This window comes from Chelon labrosus (assembly GCF_963514085.1).
Source record: "Chelon labrosus genome assembly, chromosome: 1".
Lineage (NCBI taxonomy): Eukaryota > Metazoa > Chordata > Actinopteri > Mugiliformes > Mugilidae > Chelon > Chelon labrosus.
This window is the reverse complement of record NC_140337.1, coordinates 9,774,293-9,792,666: the sequence shown is the minus strand read 5'-3', so window position 1 is coordinate 9,792,666 and position 18,374 is coordinate 9,774,293. Positions and strand designations below refer to the sequence as shown.

The following is an 18,374-nucleotide window of genomic DNA, read 5'->3' as shown; positions in this document are numbered from 1 at the left end:
CATATTAGAGGATACATACATTGTTCAGAGCTCATTATAAAACAAACACAAGAACAGCTGCTTTTGGAGGTGTAAAACAACCAGACACACAAAAAGTATAGTAATGATGGCGTTCTTTTTTTTTTTTTCTCCCTCTCAAAGCTTTATCGCCCGGGTTAATACAGCGTGCATCTTTAAGAAGGCATGTAACATTTTTCTTCCTTTTTTTTTTTTTCTTTTGACCCCTTTTGACAGCTCGTCCCCTTTGCGTATACGTTCTGCATCCTCCCTATCCCTTAAAACCGCTCTAAAGAGGAACATAAACCAGCTCGGATTGTCAAGGCGACACATTTATTGTCGAAAAGCGTGCATCACCCCTTTTATTAGTTTGTGGCGAAGCTGCTCTGTTCGCGGGAAGAGACGAGCCAGGGGTGGTTTGGCCTAAAGAGGCGACACAACATGTAAACAAAAAAAGGAGAAGACCCCAAAAATATCCAAGCTCGAGGGGGAGAAGGCGGGAGGGTGGGGGGGCGGCGGAAGTGTGATGCTAATGCAGAGGCTGTGTTAAAAAACTGGCTGAATTTAGAGCTAGAAGACATAGAAAAAACATTAAAAATCTACAGTTAAGATTCTGTCAGCTCCATCCTGCAGAGTAAAGGGTTCAGGTTGACCTGCAGCTCGAAGAAGCGCCGATATATATATATATTTTTTTGTTTGTTTGTTTTCCGATGCTACACTGCCGCTTGCAGCACCTTTCAGCTCCTCCGCGGGTTCCAGGACGCACAGGAAGTGGCCTCTTTTAAAAAGAAAATATAAAATAACAGGCCAACCTAGGCAGCGAGGGCAATAATGCACTTTTCTTTTTTTCTTTTTGACATAAGACAAGGGGAAACTTTGTACCAATAATTTAAAAAATATCAATATTACAATATAAAACATTTAACATTAATGACAAACAGAAGGGCAAAGATGGCAAAAACGGGGGCATAACTTATCTTTTTTTTTTTACACCGAAACGGGGCGAATCCTTTTTTAGTTCCTATTTTTGTGTGTAAGAAAGTTTTGAAATACTTCATCAAGCAGACATTCAAGTTTTTTTTTGTTGTTGTTTTTTTTCCCCCAGAAGTGTATACAGTTGTACTGTAATGCTATAATCACACGTATTGCCTCTGAATGTTCGTCCACGGTTATCAGGCGTCTGGATCCTGGCGGAAGACAGATTTCTTATTTTTTTTTTTTTTTTAAAAAGACCCAATGACAGTTTGTTTTCTTGGAGAGGAGTCTGAAATGGAGCGAGTCTGACTCAATATTCCATTACATACACACACAGACATACACACACACGCGCGCACACAGATTTGCTGGCTGGTGAACTAGTGCTCAGGCGGACAAAATACGACGAAATGACCTGTACAATATTGCTGTTATGTTTGGAAAAACGCACATATTTTTCGATAATACACACTTAGAAGGCCTTTATACTCCTACAGGAGACGCGGTCGCCATGAACATGTATGAGTGCACGGGCGGTATGTACACACGCTTTTGTTCTGCAGAGAGACAACACACACACGGCACACGACGCTAAAAAAGGAAGAAGGCCGAGAAGAGCTTTACAGCGCTCGTGAGACGTTGTACCAAAAGTGAGATAGGGTGCCGCGCACCGCATGAGAATAAAAAACAGGGGGAGGGGGGGGTTAATAATTGTACTTGTACACCGAGGATGAAGGAGATCCTTCAGAAGGCTGCTTTGCATGTAAAGGTGGTTCTAGAGCCGCAGCAATGAGCTCAGATCAGCGGAGCTCCTGTGATAAGAAGCGAAGAATCAGCTTGCGTTTGTGCTATGCACAGGTTCTTCCAAGGTGAGTAAACAGCAGTTAAACGTTTTTTTTTTTTTTTTTTTTTATGTGTGTGTGTGTGTTGGTGTGTGTAATTGAAGTTTTCAGTAAGGCCACATCAAATTGAAAAGTGTTTTTTTTTTTTTGTTGTTTTTTTTTTTGGAAAGATAAATGCCAGCAGAACTACAGCACACACTGGAAGACACCACGCTAGGTGCAGTTTTTGACTTTTCACTACGTTATTTGATACGTTAGCAGTGACCGATACAGATATGTGACAGGTTTGTACACAGTAAGAATATACAGTACTAAGGCTATCCTTTAAGTCGATGACTACGCTTATTACATTAGTTTGAAAATGGCAAACTGACTTGTTTTTTTCGTAACCATGGAAGTCTAGTTGTTTTTTTTTTTTGTTCTGCAAACGTTGCTATGGCTCCATGTGAGATGTACTGATGTGTATACTTTCCAGGAGACTTAGCGCACATAGAGTATTGCAGGCAAGGCAGAGGCGTTGCTTAAAGCTTTTCTTTTTAAAGACTTCATAAAAACCAAAGATAAAAAATAGGCCCTCTGAGGTTATTCCCCAATTAAAAAAAAACAAACAAAAGAAACAACCTTCGCTTATGTAAATAAACAACCCAGACTTCAGATTTTTTTCCCCCAACAGAAGAAGTATCAAAAGAAATCAATCCAAAGACTGAAAAGCAGGCGTTTGTAGTAAGGTCGCAATAACATACAGGTTGGGATTTTGGACCTCAAAAAGGGGGAAAACAAAGCCCAAGCTCAGAGGAAGAATAGAAACTATTTGGTAACAAAAGTGTACTATATGTTTAATACAAAAAAGGTATGGAGAAAAATGTACCTTTACTAAAGCTTATACAAGATCCTTGGTCCATAAAAACTATGTTATCGTCACGTTTTATGTGTGTCCCTCGGCATCCTTGCGCTCCCTCCAACAACAATACATCCATTGGGATTCCGCAAACGAACGCAAAACGGCACAGGAACAAAAGGAATAATTATAAAACGAGTGGTGGGAGGCCGGGGCGGGAGGCGCAAAAATACGCTTTCCTTCCAATTTTTGATTTTTTTGTTTTGTGTTTTTGTACATGGTGGATGTATTGTTGTTGTGGTTTCCATTCTCACAGCTGTAGAAAGGTGCTGGTGCTCTGAGCCTGCAGGAACTTCACTCATTCCAAACACCAGGACTGGATAGGCAGGTCCCTAAAGTAACCACAGGAGAGGGGGGCGTGTCAAGGAGCACTGTTATTCCCGTCGGCTGACAACTCTGCGGCGTCACCCCTTCAAGATTTCCCCCGCGTTAGCTCCTCTGTCCCGCCGGTTTATCCACTTCAGCTTCTTTGTATCCAAAATTAATACGCAGCACTTTAGAGTGAGTCAGTTTTGTTTATTTCCTATAGTCTTTATATACCTTATGGTATATTTGCTCTCAAGGCATATCGTATGAGTGGCCCCCGGTGTGCGTTAGGAGACCACAGCTGCGGCGGTGGAGGATGAGGATGTGACTCCTGCGTTGGAGGTGCTGTTGGGGCCGTAGACGGCGGAGCCGGGCTCCTGGCTGCTGCTGCTGAGCAGGCTGGAGTTGCCGGCCCGCAGGATGGCCCCGGCGGCGCTGCAGTGTGGCCTCGGCCCGGGCTCCGGCGTGTAGGTGAAGGTCAGTGTGGTGGAGTAGATGATGCCGTCGTTCCTCACCAACGTGACGGGCACCTGGACGGGCTGCCGCACCCAGCGCCAGCCCTCGCGGAAGGCGGAGATGTCGGGCACCACGCACAGCATGCTCTCCGCACACCTGCAGACACAACACGAGGAACGATGTTACTGAGAGTAGAGTTCGTCCCAGAATAACGCAGCTTTAATTGTTGAAATCTGGCTCACAGGATATGAAGTCAAAGTAACGCTTCAAAGCAAGTTGAACAGAAACTATTCAACACATTTGTTGGGAGGATTTGCTTCGCTGTGAAGAGCTGGCTGATTCCCAGGCACTGACCACCAACCAAGACTCGGACAAAACTCACTGTAACAGTCCAAATATGGACGCCACTGTGTCATTGACACTGAAAGCAAGAGATCGTCTCCGTTGCGCTACAGTAAGTAGTGAGTACAGTGAGTAGTTGGACCTATTCTTGGCTATTCTAACTACCTTAACATCTGTTAGTAGCTGCGGTACACATCAAGATATCAATAAAAAATATATAAAAATCCAATATGGACATATAGCCATGTTGTTTATCAATTAGTATTGGTGACAAACAGGAATCGAATTTTCCACAACTGCTAAAAGTTACATTAATATTATATCATTAATAGACGATAAAACGATAACGATATATATCGCGATAACAATAGAAAATACGTTCGATAGAATGTTCGATAATTTCACTCGAACTCCGTTAGAAAAAAATAGGAAGAAAACCCCGAGCCAGAACTGTAACTCATTCTGGGGGATGTAGGCAGAGGAAGGGCTTTAGCCTCTCGACCTCTTGCTGCCCAGCTAAGCCAGGTTGGTGGCATCAACAACAACAAAAAAAAAAGAACGGCGTGGAGTGAAAGGAGAATATGTGTGCGACAGCGCGAGAGGAAATTGTAGATAAAAAAGGAAAGGTCACGTCACCAGTTTGGCAATATTTTGGTTATTTTAAGGCAGACAAGAGTCAGACCGATGTTGTCTGCTAACTCGGTGGCGAGTGAACATATTAATTGTCTCTTGTCTCTTGATTAGTAGTCGGTTAAGTTTCGTTTATCTGCCGGCCGAGCGAGTGGCTGCTGACTCTCGGTTGAGCAGGGATCCACGAGCAGCGGTTATGACTCGGTTAAGTTTCGTTTCTCTGCGCATTGTGCTTAAGTGAGTGAGGGAGTGTCTGAGTGCCTTAGTTTGCCGGTTATATGAGCCAAATCTTTTTTTCCACGGCTGCTGAATATTAATTAAAAATGAATGAAGATTAAATGCTATTGAATTTGTCATTGTTATCATTTTTAAAAAATTAAAGTGACGGGTAAAAATGGGTTATGACGGGATTTTTATGACCCTGTCAGTCAAAATGACAGACAACGAAAAAGTCTAGCGCGACATCTGATCTGGAGGTACACGGCAGCAGTGCCATACGACAAAACATCAAAGCGATATAAAGAAATAACGGATGCAGTTCAGCACAGTTGAGAAGTCTGGGTAGAAGGTTAAAAAAAACGAATCAATAATTATCGATATCGACTGATATGAAACACTTATATCGTGATACATTTTTCAGCCATATCGCCCAGCCCTATAATATTCCTATTATTACTATACTATGCGTGGATCAAGCTCCACCTTCAGTAGAGATTCTGCATGTTCTTCCACCATGTCTCCAGCTTAATGCTTGGTGGGTGGCGCTAGTAAACACATAAACCCTAATCACTCTGTAAAACTAAGGATAAGGGTTTTACAAGGGGGCAACACTAGTAATATGATGGCTTTTAAAAACTGAAAGTAGCGCTGCACGGAGGGAGAATGGGCAGATTACACCACATGTTCATGTAACAAGAGATAAATCACTGAAGCCGAGTGTTTGTGTCTTGATGCCTTTCCTGTGTTTCCCAAGAGCTGTGATTGTTCCACTTGGCAGTCGAGTGTTTCCACTTTAGTGTTTCTGGCTGCTTCTCCATCACCACAATTTTCGAATTGATTGTTTTGGATCGATAAATGATGGAACACATCGAGGAAAGGTTAACTGAGGAGGCTTGGAGATAGCAGTGGCACGCCGTCAGGGCCAGGAAAAGGCTTCTCTGGTAGTTTAAACTTTATCAGAATCACACTGTAATGACGTTGTTCCTTTAACCAGTCACATTTCAAGTTCGCATTCTTAGGCCTTCTCTGTGGCCTACGGTAACGTCAGCGTTTTCACGTCCTCTGACTGGACGGTCAGAGAGCTGCTCCGTTTAAGCCAAGCTAGCGGTTCATGTTCATGTGTTGCAAGCTGCACAAGCAAGTCGTCCCTGTTGACGTTTTGATAGCTATTTTTTTAATCCGAGATGGCGGAAGGAGGAGAGGCTATCAGTTTGGTTGGAGATCTTCTTAGAAAGACATTTTCATGGTGGACTTTGAAGGAAAAGCTGGATACTGTGAGGAAAGACCACCCAATCCTGGAGCTAGCTAGCCTGACTCTAACTTGTTTAAGTTATGGCGAGTAAAACGAATTATATTTAATTCCATTTCTGTATATTTTTGCCATTTTATTGGGTCGACATTGATGCGTCTGCTGGATTTGACGTATGTGGTGCAGCTGTAGCACAGCGGTGGCTGCAATGAGTGAGAGGGGACTTTTTGAATTGTTCCAAGTGAGTTTCTTGCTTTAGTAGTGGCATTCATCTCGCTACGAGACAAAACGTCCTATTTTATTGTGTATCTGTATGATGTTGATGGTTTCTATAGCAGCGGCGTCATAACGATCATATTAAGAGCTGTTTTGAATAAGGTTGGAGGTCATTGAAAGTCTATGTGGAAAATCCACAGCCCGTCATTAGGAGATAAAAGCATTTGTATGACTCGTCTTAGTTTCAGTCGGCATCGTTGAAAGTGGCAGGAAGTGGAAACAAAAATGAACCTGAATTGCGACTAGTGGTTTTCACGTGGCGAGCCAGACTGATGAGTGCGCAAGTACAAATGGCTCGCACCGGCGTAGGCTGCGCGCGTACGTTATGGCGTCCCGCGGCCCCCTAAATGAGCCTTAGATTAGATTCGATAAGTCAGACCCACCTGTACATGGTCTCAGCCTCGACGTCTCCGAACCAGACCCGCAGATTTGGAGTGAAGTTCTGTCCTGTCAGCTCCAGCATGGCCACATCCCCACCACCGTTTAGCTGCAGGTTAAGAACACAATCCAGTAAGCTCGGTTAAATAAACACCAAAAGAAACCCACACTGCGGTGCGGCTCCGACAGAGCCGAGGTCTCCCGCCTCCTCTGCGTACCTGTAAGCTCTCTACCACAGGCACAGGGGTGACAGGTGAGTGGACGGGGCCCATGCCCTCGTAGAAAGTGTATTCAGCTTTGTCCGTGCTGATGATTGTCCAGGAGGCGCCGTCGTTGATCATCTCCTTGTTTGGTTCCTTTGGGCATGGAGTGGCCTGACAGAGGAGGAGGGGGGAGACAGGAGGTATTTTTTAGTGAAACAAAGCACAGATGAAAGATTACTCACAGCCTGCTCACAGATATTCCTGTCTCTTTCTAACACTGTGATCCTCAATCAGCTGTGAATAAAAGCAGTGACTTAATCCGTGGGTGACATGAATGTGAAATGATGTGCAGAGATTACAAAGAGACACTGACTTGAAACTGGATGATCCTTTCTTGGGAAAGGCACAGGTACATGCGTTCTGTGTCCTTCAGGTAGAAGGCACACTTGTGGAGCTGGGAGACCGGGTCGTCTGCGTCCAGCAGCGCCGTCTGCTTGTCCACCTTCCTGATGATCTGAGAGGAAGAGAAAAGAGAGAGGGATTAGGACGGACTAACGGAGAGCCGGTACAGAGATGCTAATGTAGCTTAGCACACAGACTGAAAGCAAGGGGAAATAAGGACAACCAGTACCTCTAAATATGCTCAACTAACATTTAATTTTATGTCAGATGCTTAACATTTCCAAAAAAACTGTTGCACTATTCCTTTAACTTCTACCCATTTGCTGTGATTTCTAATCTTGTTTCCCCCCGCCTCCCCACTGGGCTCATTGATTTTATTTTCCGATTTGAAACGGTGCGATCGTTACCAGTCTGGGCAGGGCCATGCCGGTGACAGAGCACACCAGCTTGACCGTCTGGCCGTAGTGGATGTAACCGTCTCTCACAGTGAACTCCTCTCCTTCTGACTCCTCGTCATCCACTGGAAACGCAAGAAGCAAGAGTGTAAGCGCCGCCCCCGAGCTTTGGTTTTCACACACACACACACACTAAAAAAACCCACGTTCAATCAATCAGACACTTTCTTTGTCTGCGATGAATCAGCTGTGTTATTACCGCAACGCAGCGTGGGTTTAAACGAACAGAGAGACGTGAAGAGAGAGTGACAAGCTGTCAAACAACGCCACATTTTTCTCGCTGACCCTCTGTATGAATGGGAGCATTTTTTTTTTTTTTTTGCAAAGCCGCTCCAGATTGAAAACTGTAACTTCACGGAGACTCACACAGGTGGATGTAAAAAGCGCCCCACTGCTGGGAGCTGGCGTGAAAGTTGCCGCCCTCCACATGCAGATAGCGCGTGCTGACGGTTTGGGACCGCAGTCGGTTGAATAGTGCCACCTTGGTCCCCGACGCGATGCACACTGAGGACAGAGAACATAGAGATGCTGGCCTGTTACATAATGACCTGAAAATGACATGTTGAGTGCAGGTCAGTTGTATTTACAGTGTGATAAGAGGTGGGAAAACAGGCATGAAGCAGTGGCGGTGTGCTATAGGTGACATAAATAGGTTACTGGACTAACGTTTGCTGCTACACTGCCCTCTAGTGGCTGGAAAGAACACTGACAATAATAAAGTATAAAGCTGCTTGTTTTACAGAAACATCCAGACAGAATTGATGTAAATCCATAGCACACATTTAGTAAAAACAAAACAACACTTTATACTTTCTGTTCAAGGTTTTTCCTTCTTTTTAAGTTTCGTTCTTGCTCCAACTTTGGCAAACTTTGTTAAAAATGTGCTCCTATCGATACTGAAAGCTTAGCGTCTTAGCTTAAACAACCAAACAATGTCTTCAAGTGGAGTCGGGTTTCCCCACATTCAAGACTCCACATCAACACACGCCACTTGCGGTACTCACAAACTCAGAACGGAGGTTTTCCCGAAAGCCTCGAGTTCCCTGACGTGTTCAGGAATGTTTCCTTTAAATGCAATTTAGCGGTGAAGAGTTGTTTTCTTTGCGATTTCCTACGTGTGTGCGTGAGGAACATTTCCAGCAGCCTCATCCTTTATTTATGCCTCTGCATTTCCTACATTAAGTTATCTGCCGTTTGCTTTGGGTGGCTTCGAGACTGCAACAGTTTCCTAGCAACGAAACTGATGCTATGCCAGTCATTTCATTTATACGTGTCAAGATCTATTTGAAGACAGTGATAACAAAACTTGCGCCTAAACTGTTCTTTCATTTTGGGGGAGTACAGATTTTCTTTTTAGCTAGCTTGCTTTAGGATCAATCTTTAACATCTGTGGAAAGGGGATTTCCATTTTCTATCAGCAGTAATTTGAATGTCTGAAACTAAGAAACGGCACACGGCAAAATAAACTACAAAAGAACTGGGAGATTCACAGAGAGACTTTCCAGACGAGCGGTTGAGGTGCTGAGGACACGGGGAGAGGCTGCAATCACAACACACAGGCCAAACACGGAAAAAAAATAAAACATCTGTATAATGCACATGAATGTGTGGCACACAACAGTCATGAAACTCACAATCAGCATTTTTGAGGGACTGCTTCTTTTTGGAGGGTTTGGAGATGACTTTGATCCTCTTGCTGAGGAAGACACCGATGTCAGCGCTGTTGCCGTAGAACATCTTGACGGACAACATGAAGTGCTTTCTCTTGTCGGAGTCGGATATGTACAAGGTTTTGGCTGTGCAATAATTCTGGAGAGGAAGATGTGGAAGAAGAGAGAGGCGGGGGAGAAAATCAGAAAAACGTCAACCGCGGTCCTGTTTAGTTACAGATGCAGCTTCAGTCAAGACATTTTCGAGAGATTAATACTCTTCAAACACACTGGGGGTATATGAAAGACTTCCCGCAAACGCCCGGAGGCGAGGCGAGTGACTACATGTTCCCGTGTGAAAGTAAACGACAGAGCGACAGCACGGTACCTTTCCCTCTAAGTTGAGCTGCTGCATTTCTTGGTCGCTGTTGCCGATGCCGATGAAGGCGCAAGGCTGCGACTCCTGCTCGGAGCAGCCGTCCCGCTCCATCTGCTCCTTCTTTTTCTTCCAGCCGCTGCCCATCAGGTACACACAGGGAGGAGGGCAGAAGAACCTGGACACACGCGCGTGGATTTATTATTTACTGGCGCGCATGGACGGAAACAATCACTGAAGTCTTCAGATTTAGGACAAATCTTTAAATATGATTTTAGTTTAGAAGCACGACAAAGACGCATGTTCAAGGAAACAACTACTAGACAGCTATTCTGACAATAAGAAACTACATATTACTCTCATAAAATCATGTGCATCTCTTAATTTCCACCAGTAGGGGGCAGACATGTACTGAGCTTCAGCTACGGTCAAAAACCTGCAACAACATGCTGTTACAAACAACTGAACTAAATCATCTATCTTGCGGCTGTCTAATTTAACTCAACAGATGTTGCCACAATCAGACCAGAACAAAAGCGATCTGTTGAGATGTATAAACCAGTATTTTAAACTTTTGTTTTTTATTCATTTCAGAAGTCATTCTTCTTCTCCTCCTCCTCCTCCTCCTCCTCCTCCTCCTCTCTTGAAACACCATCTCTAAATGTCAGGAAAAGAAATTTGATTAAGATAAGTGGCGGCTTCATCTTCAAACGTGAAATCGACTCATTACTGAACACTTCAAGTAAATTCGTGTGCGTCAGTGTGGAACTGGAAAGCGACCTATTTCGCAACACCAGTGTCTGTCTCTGTGGGTGTTTGTCTACTTTCACCTCCTATAAAAAGCGCAGACAGCAAGAGGCAGCTAGAAAGAGGGAGACGGCACATTAACATTCTCCATGCACCCACTTTCTGGGGTTTCTTGGGCTCCCTTGTCACAATGCAGGAAGAAATAATCAAGAGGTGTTGAGGGCGGACGCGCACGAACCATGAACACCATGGGTTTGAAAGCGGAAGAGTGTTAGCAGACTCATTCTGAGTCTTCATTGTGGCCCGTCTTTTGGTCACAGAGGCTGTGATTTTAGCAAATTTAACTCCTGAATGAGCATGTCAAAAAGACACACACCAACCAGCAACACTGGCAGCTGCTCCTTTGCATGCAGGCATATGCGACGAGCGAGTTTGAATGGTTCCTCTTTCCGTCGGCGGTGTCACTTTAACTGGACAGGGGAGGTGAAACGTATCTGAAGAATTCATCTCCTCTCACTCTCGCTCTCTCGCTCGCTCTCCTGTTGCGCTCCAACTCTCAGAGGTGCCTCTGAGTTGGCGTGCAACAGCTGATTTACCAAGAGATAGGCCTGATGAGATCGCAAGCAGCGCTGCAGCTTGGCCCGCCGCAGGATGGAGAGCTGAAGAGAGTTGCAAAACGAGCAAGAGATAGAGGGGGAGGCAGAACGCTATATAAAAAAAAAAATAATAATTTGAATGTGAGAGGTAAAAAGTTGAGAGGCGAGCTACAGGAAGGGTTTGAGGAAGAAAAGACGGGTTCAAGAGAGCAGAGGAGATATAAAAAGAGGTGTTGCCACAGCCAGTGTACGCTGCAGAATCAGACGTTGCACGAAAATGACAAGAAAACAGGGCAGCTGCAGGTTTACGTGACCTCGCACACCTCCGAGGCCTGCACGCTCTCGCTCTGAAACCCTTACACCCCTGCTGTGCTCCCTGGAGAATTTTATCTCCCTTATTCTCGCAGCGCCACATAACTCCACTCTTCCTGCTCCCTTTCCTTCCGGCTCTCCGTGGCCTTCACCTGAACATGGCCTCGAGCAAAAGGTCGCCGGCTCATTTCCTCCTCTGACCTCTGCTGATATGGAGGTCAGGGAGGTCAAGATACCCACTCGGCACACAGACGAGCTGGAATGTGCGTTTTCCATCCACTCCTTAGCCCCATCCCATCCCCATGAGTCATGTACCTGCCTATAAATCCTTGCTTTAAAGAGGTCCACTTCTCGAAGGCAGACAAGGATCAGAGGACAAGGCCAAGTTGTGTTTATACTTAATGCTAATAATCCCCCTGAGAGCTCAGCTGTTTGCTACCACTGTGCCACGCACCACCAACAACAGTTGATGTGTAACGGTCAGTATTTGTTAATTTTATTTGAACTGGAAGGAGCCGTTTGTCATTCAGGACTTTAATGGATACCTTTTTTATATCTGTATTGACAAAGTGGGAACAGTCAAGAACGACACGCATCACCACACATAAAACCCTTTAGCATATACAGCATGCTAACAGGTGAGCTTAAGAGATGCAGCGGGGGGAAAATTAGCTTGGACACATCAAGGCTAGCTACTGTCCTCTGTTTGCAGTCTTTATGCTAAGCTAATCTAAGCAACGGTAGCCGGCAATCGCTATAAGTTTCACCAACGTTTTCTCCATGATCTGTCGGTAAAATAGTTTCACATGTCTGGAGAGTGCTTGACAAAGATTAGACTATAGTTATAATTCATTATTTCATTAATAAACCAGACAAATTTTCAAAAGACAAGCTTCAAAGAATTATTAAGCCTCCATTTATATACAGCAGGTAGTAATGTTCCTTTTATTTCGTTAAAATGCGGCGACAACTTATTCATTTTCTGCTTTAGCACATATAACATGCTGACCAGTGAGCTTTTGCTGGCATTTTGTTCGCACACAGTCTAGACGGCGTCTTTTATGCTAAGCTAATCTGAAGAACTGTAGCCGACAGCCGCTAAGGCTTTCCTCAATGGATTTTCCAAAAATGAAGCGCTGTTCCTTTAAGACTGACAATAACTGATTTTACAGGTGCAGTGTTTTAATCCTGGAGTGGAGACTGGTTGACAGAGATAACAGGTGAGCCTTACAGAGCCGGGGCAGAGCCAGACTGGCTATTGTCCCGTTGTCCAAGCTAATCTAAGCAACCGTAGCCAACAGTCGCAAAAGGAATAACAAACAAAAGGAATAACAAAGACGCTGTTGCTTCAACTCACCTTTTCTCATTGCCATAGGATTTCTGTGCAACTTTAGCGTGCAGGATCATGACTGTTTGGTCACCTCGCTCCTTCAAATAATTCCTCATCGCTTCTCTGCGAAAAAAAAGAGAGAAAGCAGAAAAAGAGAGACTCGTTAACGGACTAGGTAAGAGATGTGGCAGATGACGTGAACCGACACTGGGTGTGACAAGATGTAACGGGGGGGGGGCCCTCTTGTACGAACATGCACAGTCTACTCGCTTTGACCTCTGGAAAGACTCGGCGCGCACAATCCGCTCGCCAAAAAGCTATGTTCTCCCCCAGCTGGGTGGATTTGAGGTGGGGGGGGGGTGGACTGAACCGTTAATGACCGGCTCAGGGGGACAGTGAGGAACATGGGGGGAGAAGAGAAGGCAAGAGAAGGGGAGACGAAGACACAGAGAGAGAGAGAAGGGACTGGGGGGAGGGAGGTAAAGAAAGAAAGAAAAGAAAGGGGAAAAAGAAAACACGAGGGCTGAAAAAACAAAAACAACAGAGCTGAGCTCACCAGCAAAGATTCCGCATCTCGTGTCAAAATGTTGCAAGGTCCGTGCTCCAATTACCCCTGTCAGTCCTGCCCCCCCCCCCCCCCAACACACACACACACCTCCCCGCCTCCTTTACATACACGAGATTATTTTAATATTTGGGAGCGTGTGGGCTGAGGTGAGGGGAGAGATCGGGCTTAGACGCACAATTAAAACACATCAGACACATGGACAGTAACACACCCTGACCCAGTCCGCGCGCAGATGTCAGTGACACCTGACACCCCGCGGTGCTCAGAGGGCTTCCCACTCAGACGCACACAGCTTTCCACTCTGCCACGCAATACTAGGCCGCACGCTCGGGTTAGACGGGGCCTTTGTTATGAAAAGCAAGGGGCCCCTCATAGTGTGTGTGTGCGTGTGTGTGTGCGTGTGGGAGGGGGTTACAGAAGAGGAGGAGAAGGGGGAGGAAGGCCAAGAGGAATTGTGGTTTATCCATTTCATAATAGAACTGGAAATGTTTTATTTCATGAATATATCAGTCTCACGATACAGTTAAATTATCTTTGTTGAACACCGGCAGCTACAACCAGAAAAAAAAAAAAAAAAAAGATGAAGGTACAATCCTGGGATTCCGAACATTTGAGGCCATTTGACTGATCCGACGCTGCCTGATATTATTTAAACACCACATGGAGAAAATTAAATCAAGCCAGGGAAAAGGTGCCTCAGCCAGAGGCCGAGAGCAGAGGTTTGATTAAAACGTTTTGCTCATTCCCATGGACGTGCTCAAGATTACGTTAGAGGACGCAATCCCTTTCTGGGAAGCGAACAATACACTCACCCGAATCAAACACTGATTCATGCACTCTAACCCCAGGGGGGGGCTCCTCTGTTCACAGCTCTGATTGATTATATAGAGAACACACGGTCCAGACCTGCTGATGCGAGGCCTGCAGGGCACATGTCACCCACCCTGCACGGACACATCGTACGCACAGCGTGTATCAATCGCGTCATATTCTCCACTTTGCATACAGTCAAGGTAGCTAACATTCTGTATACTGAGAATTAAAACACACAGCTGGTATGTGTTGTAGAGTATAATAATTTATTTTGACTCTATTATTACCCAGCAGATATGTCTGGTTGTGGAAAATTTTAACTAAGAGCTGCAGTTCCTCATACGGCCACTTGAGGGCCTCCATGTTAAAATGTCAAAATTTACAGCAGGAAAAAAAAAAAAACATGTTCACAGTCTGGTCTAACAAGTGTTTTCGAATCTATGACTAGTTTTTTCCATTTATGACTGTACACAGGTGAGGGGTGCATTTTAATATATATTTTAATATATATCACCCATTTAAATTATATGACGTCTTGAATTTATGCATTTAAAAAAAAAGGGCGCGGCCGCTTTTAGGAGACATGTGGATGCTGTCACAGGTTGCTAGTTGTCTGCCTCGGCATCGACCAACCCACCCACCTCAGGTCCACTTACTGTCTATTAAATGGAGCGCCCACACTGAGCTTCAAAAACCTCCCCTAAGGAAACTGGTTGGCAGTCCATGATTATTACTGTCGATAATCTTCTAAAAATACAAGAAGTCATACAAAATGCAGAAAAGTTAATGACAGTGGCAAATCTGTTCTACGTTCCGAGATAAGACCGTCAGAAAGCACAAAAAGGGCCTTTATCAGTCTATAAAACTACTATTGACAGACGCTGGCATTGGTTAAAGTGGATGAATATGATACTTTATATTATGGTTAAGATTTGAAATTGCATTGAGCGCTATGCTGAACAAGTGAGAGCTCAGTTTCATCAATGAAGTCTGAGTGGAGGTATGAAGCGGCTCAGCTCCAGGCCTTTTTCGACGTCAAGGAAGTGAAGGGGCAAATAGATCAGACACAGTCTGCTGGCTCATACAATTAAGGAAACAGTCTTACCAAATATTCAGATAAGTCACCACATAGTTACATCAAGACACCAGACTCAAACACGAGCGTTACGCGCGACAACCTTGGCTTGTGGTTAACTGTGTGTCACTGATCACCGAACCATTCCAGACCACTTTCGGTGAGACGGAGAGAGACCTTTCCTTTTGACGTAAGATTACATCGTCGGTACCGCCCCCTGCAATGCCCTCATTATCACTAATATTCTGTATACTGAATAGATAACACCACATGTGGCAACAATCAAGTGAATCAGAATGATCAAATACAACGCAGCAGTGGGTCCGTCTCTGCAAACTCGCGTTGTGGAGCCAAGCATTGTTCAGACCCAGAGTAATTCACATTAAGTTCTGGCGGGGGAAAACAATGTTTACAAAGACACAATATATGTCAAGCTGAATTTTGGGAGATACGTGGACAAAATTATCCCCAAGACATGTTATATGCATCAACCTGATGTAATGGTGGAGCAAGAGGATTCCTGAGATGTAGGGTTTGAATATTTTACGAAGTGCACACATTATTTAAAGAGTAAAACAGTCATTAAGGAGGAATTAATGACAATGGAGAGTACATGTGTCCAAATAAACTGTAGGCACAGCTCAAGAGTGTATCAACAAATACGTGACAACAGCCCGTTCGTCTTCTGTGCAGAAGTAGCAGCATTTTATGCGCAACTAACAGCTACACCCAAGTACGTCAAGATACAACAAGAGAATGGAGACAGGAAAGGATCCCAGCCAAAGCTGTGGTAAAAAATGTTTCCAGGTGACTTCAGGTGAAACATGAGTCACACTGGGGACAATAATTATGGCTCTTCAGGCCAAAAACCTTTGCGACTCTCTTTTGGATATCTGTAAAGACGTGACCCAGCTGACTGGCCATACCGGGGGAAGATGTATAGACTGACGCTTACGAAAAGTGAAGGGAAAAGTGACGCTCAGGGACAACTGAGTAATCACTCATCTCTTACACATAATGAAACACACACAGGATAGCGATTCAGTCTCTTCCTGAGTGCTAAAGACGGAAGGAGAAGTGAGAGAGACAGTGACCAGGGCACAGCTTAACTTCCTGTGCAAGAGTAGCGTGCAGACACACAGAATGTGAAAACGGGGGAACTCTTAAAGCAGGCCTGCACGAATTAAAAAACAACGAAACACAAATGAACCGATTGCGGAAGTAAATAAACATGACTAAAAACTCGGGGCTATTTCATCAGTGACAGGAGGCGAGGGCACAGGCTGCGTCAATTTAAAGTGAACCTGCAACCAGGGACTGGCAATGTCAACGCAGGAGGAGGAGGAGGAGGAGGAGGAGGAGGTGAACCATCACAGCAGCAACGCTGGCAACCACACAGGAAAGAGACAGAGGAACAGGTTGAATTTTCTTCTGGCCTACGCGCTGAGGGAATTAACAAGCAAAATAGAAGAAGATAGGGGCAAGGAGTGAGGGAGAGGTGAGGCTGAGAGAGAGAGAGAGAGAGAGAGACAGAGAAACGGAACAGGAAGTGCTTGTGAAGCGAGGCAAAAAATGTGCTACACAGATTTACAAAAAAACACTGATATATTCAACAGCCGGCGCTATGAGGGGTGGGTGTGTGTGTGTGTTTGTGTGTGTGTGTGTGTGTGTGTGTGTGTGAGGAGGGGCTAGGTTAAGCCAGGCTACAGATGCAGTGGAGCAGACGGGCATCTGTCCTGTACATCTGCCACAGCGTCCAAAGCAGAGTGGGACTGTCACAAGACCCCCTGTGAACACACACAAACACACACACACACACACACAGAGAGCGGAGGGGTATACGAACACACTCGTACACTTTGAAATGGCTCAATTAAGATGATCAGACTGCAATTAGCGCGCGCTCTTATGCATCACAAAAGGTGGATTACATTATCTGTAGCCCGCATTATTTAACGTCCGCTCCGTTTGAGAACTGAGAAGAAGTGACCTAAGGAAAAGAGCCTGCCTCTGTGTTTGATGTCTGGTCCACAGAAGACCCTTGTGAGCCTCTGAAACGCTGACACAAAACTGCTTAAAGCAGCGTAATCATGTGCTAAATCTTGATGTTTTATAATCAAAAGACACTAGAAATAGCGGCTGGCATATCTTCTCATCGTGACACTTTAGCCCTCAGCATCAAGAGCGAACGCGGCGGAGGAGACCACATATTTCTAATTTACATACAGCGAAAACTCAACGCAACACTCGGCTGATCTTGCGAGGGTGAAACAGGAAAGTCACACGTGAATCAACCTCAAGCATCACACAGAAAATGGAAACAAATATATACAAATAAATCCAGCGACGGAAACATTAAAGCGTCAGCGAGCAATTCCACATTAAATAACGACCACAGCAAACGTGCGGTCGCTGTTAATAGTTCCCGAGAAAACTAAATAGTGGTTTGGGCGAGGGGTTTCCATGTGCGGCGATGGCTTCTTCCTCTTTTGTTTGGGAGGATCAGGCCTCGAAGGGAAGGGGAGACTCCCCCAGCAGAGGCAGCGGCTTATCCAGGCTGTGCGCTCGCGCCGTACGTGCGAGTGGATCCGCGCATCTGTCTGAGATGTGTGCGCACGTGCATGTCATGTATTGTATTTCCAGTCGAGCAGCCTTCCTGACAGTGCGGCCCTGCTGGACCTGGAGCTGGAGCTTTCGCTCTCCAAAAAAAAAAAAAAAAAGCCCCTGCAGGATGCTGCTAAAAAATCATCCAGCTACAGCTGCTCACACAGGGACAAGTGGGTGTGAGTGAACCTGCGCGCATGAGGACACCGAGGCAGATTCATTGACGGACACAAGGAACGGAGCATCGCGATACCAAAGGGTACAACCACCACACACACACACACACACACACACACACACCAGAGGAGTTCTGTTTTGTGCCTCGGGCTGCTGGTTAAAGAGCGTTTTGTGTCCGTCATATTTCTGGCCATCAAAAGCCATCAGGCGAATCGAAGGGCCGGCGCAAGCCAGCGGACTGGCAGCACATGAATGAAGAGGGGGGACACATCAAAAGGTGCTGGGGCCCCCTTTTTTCCCCAAAAACCATGCTTGGCTGTTCCAGGCAATATGCAACCCCTCATTTTCCCCGCTGCGAGCCACGCGCAAAGCCCAAGCACGTCATGCGCACACAACACACACAGGCAAACCGACGCCCGCTCTCTGTAACAAACACCAATAAGCAAAAAACAAGTGCGCGCGCGCACACCCACGCAGAGACGCGCGCAAAGCTCCATAA

The 18,374-nt window shown here is 45.4% G+C and overlaps 1 protein-coding gene across 3 annotated transcripts in view; it reads right to left on the bottom strand.

The window, feature by feature from the left end:
* Positions 1 to 2,217: 2,217 nt before the first annotated feature.
* The window catches only part of rbpjb (recombination signal binding protein for immunoglobulin kappa J region b), a 40,797-nt gene continuing 24,640 nt past the window's right edge, over positions 2,218 to 18,374 (bottom strand). For 2 of the 3 annotated variants that reach the window (XM_084550751.1, XM_084550753.1), the window contains exons 3-11: positions 12,666 to 12,761; positions 9,666 to 9,831; positions 9,263 to 9,437; positions 7,995 to 8,156; positions 7,581 to 7,693; positions 7,145 to 7,285; positions 6,787 to 6,942; positions 6,574 to 6,677; positions 2,218 to 3,630 (exon numbers count right to left, since the gene is read on the bottom strand). In XM_084550751.1, the coding sequence (XP_084406877.1) occupies positions 3,306 to 3,630; positions 6,574 to 6,677; positions 6,787 to 6,942; positions 7,145 to 7,285; positions 7,581 to 7,693; positions 7,995 to 8,156; positions 9,263 to 9,437; positions 9,666 to 9,831; positions 12,666 to 12,761 (1,438 nt within the window). In that variant the 3' untranslated portion in view covers positions 2,218 to 3,305. The remainder of the gene's footprint in view (positions 3,631 to 6,573; positions 6,678 to 6,786; positions 6,943 to 7,144; positions 7,286 to 7,580; positions 7,694 to 7,994; positions 8,157 to 9,262; positions 9,438 to 9,665; positions 9,832 to 12,665; positions 12,762 to 18,374) is intronic. The other variant, XM_084550752.1, reaches the window with a different exon arrangement.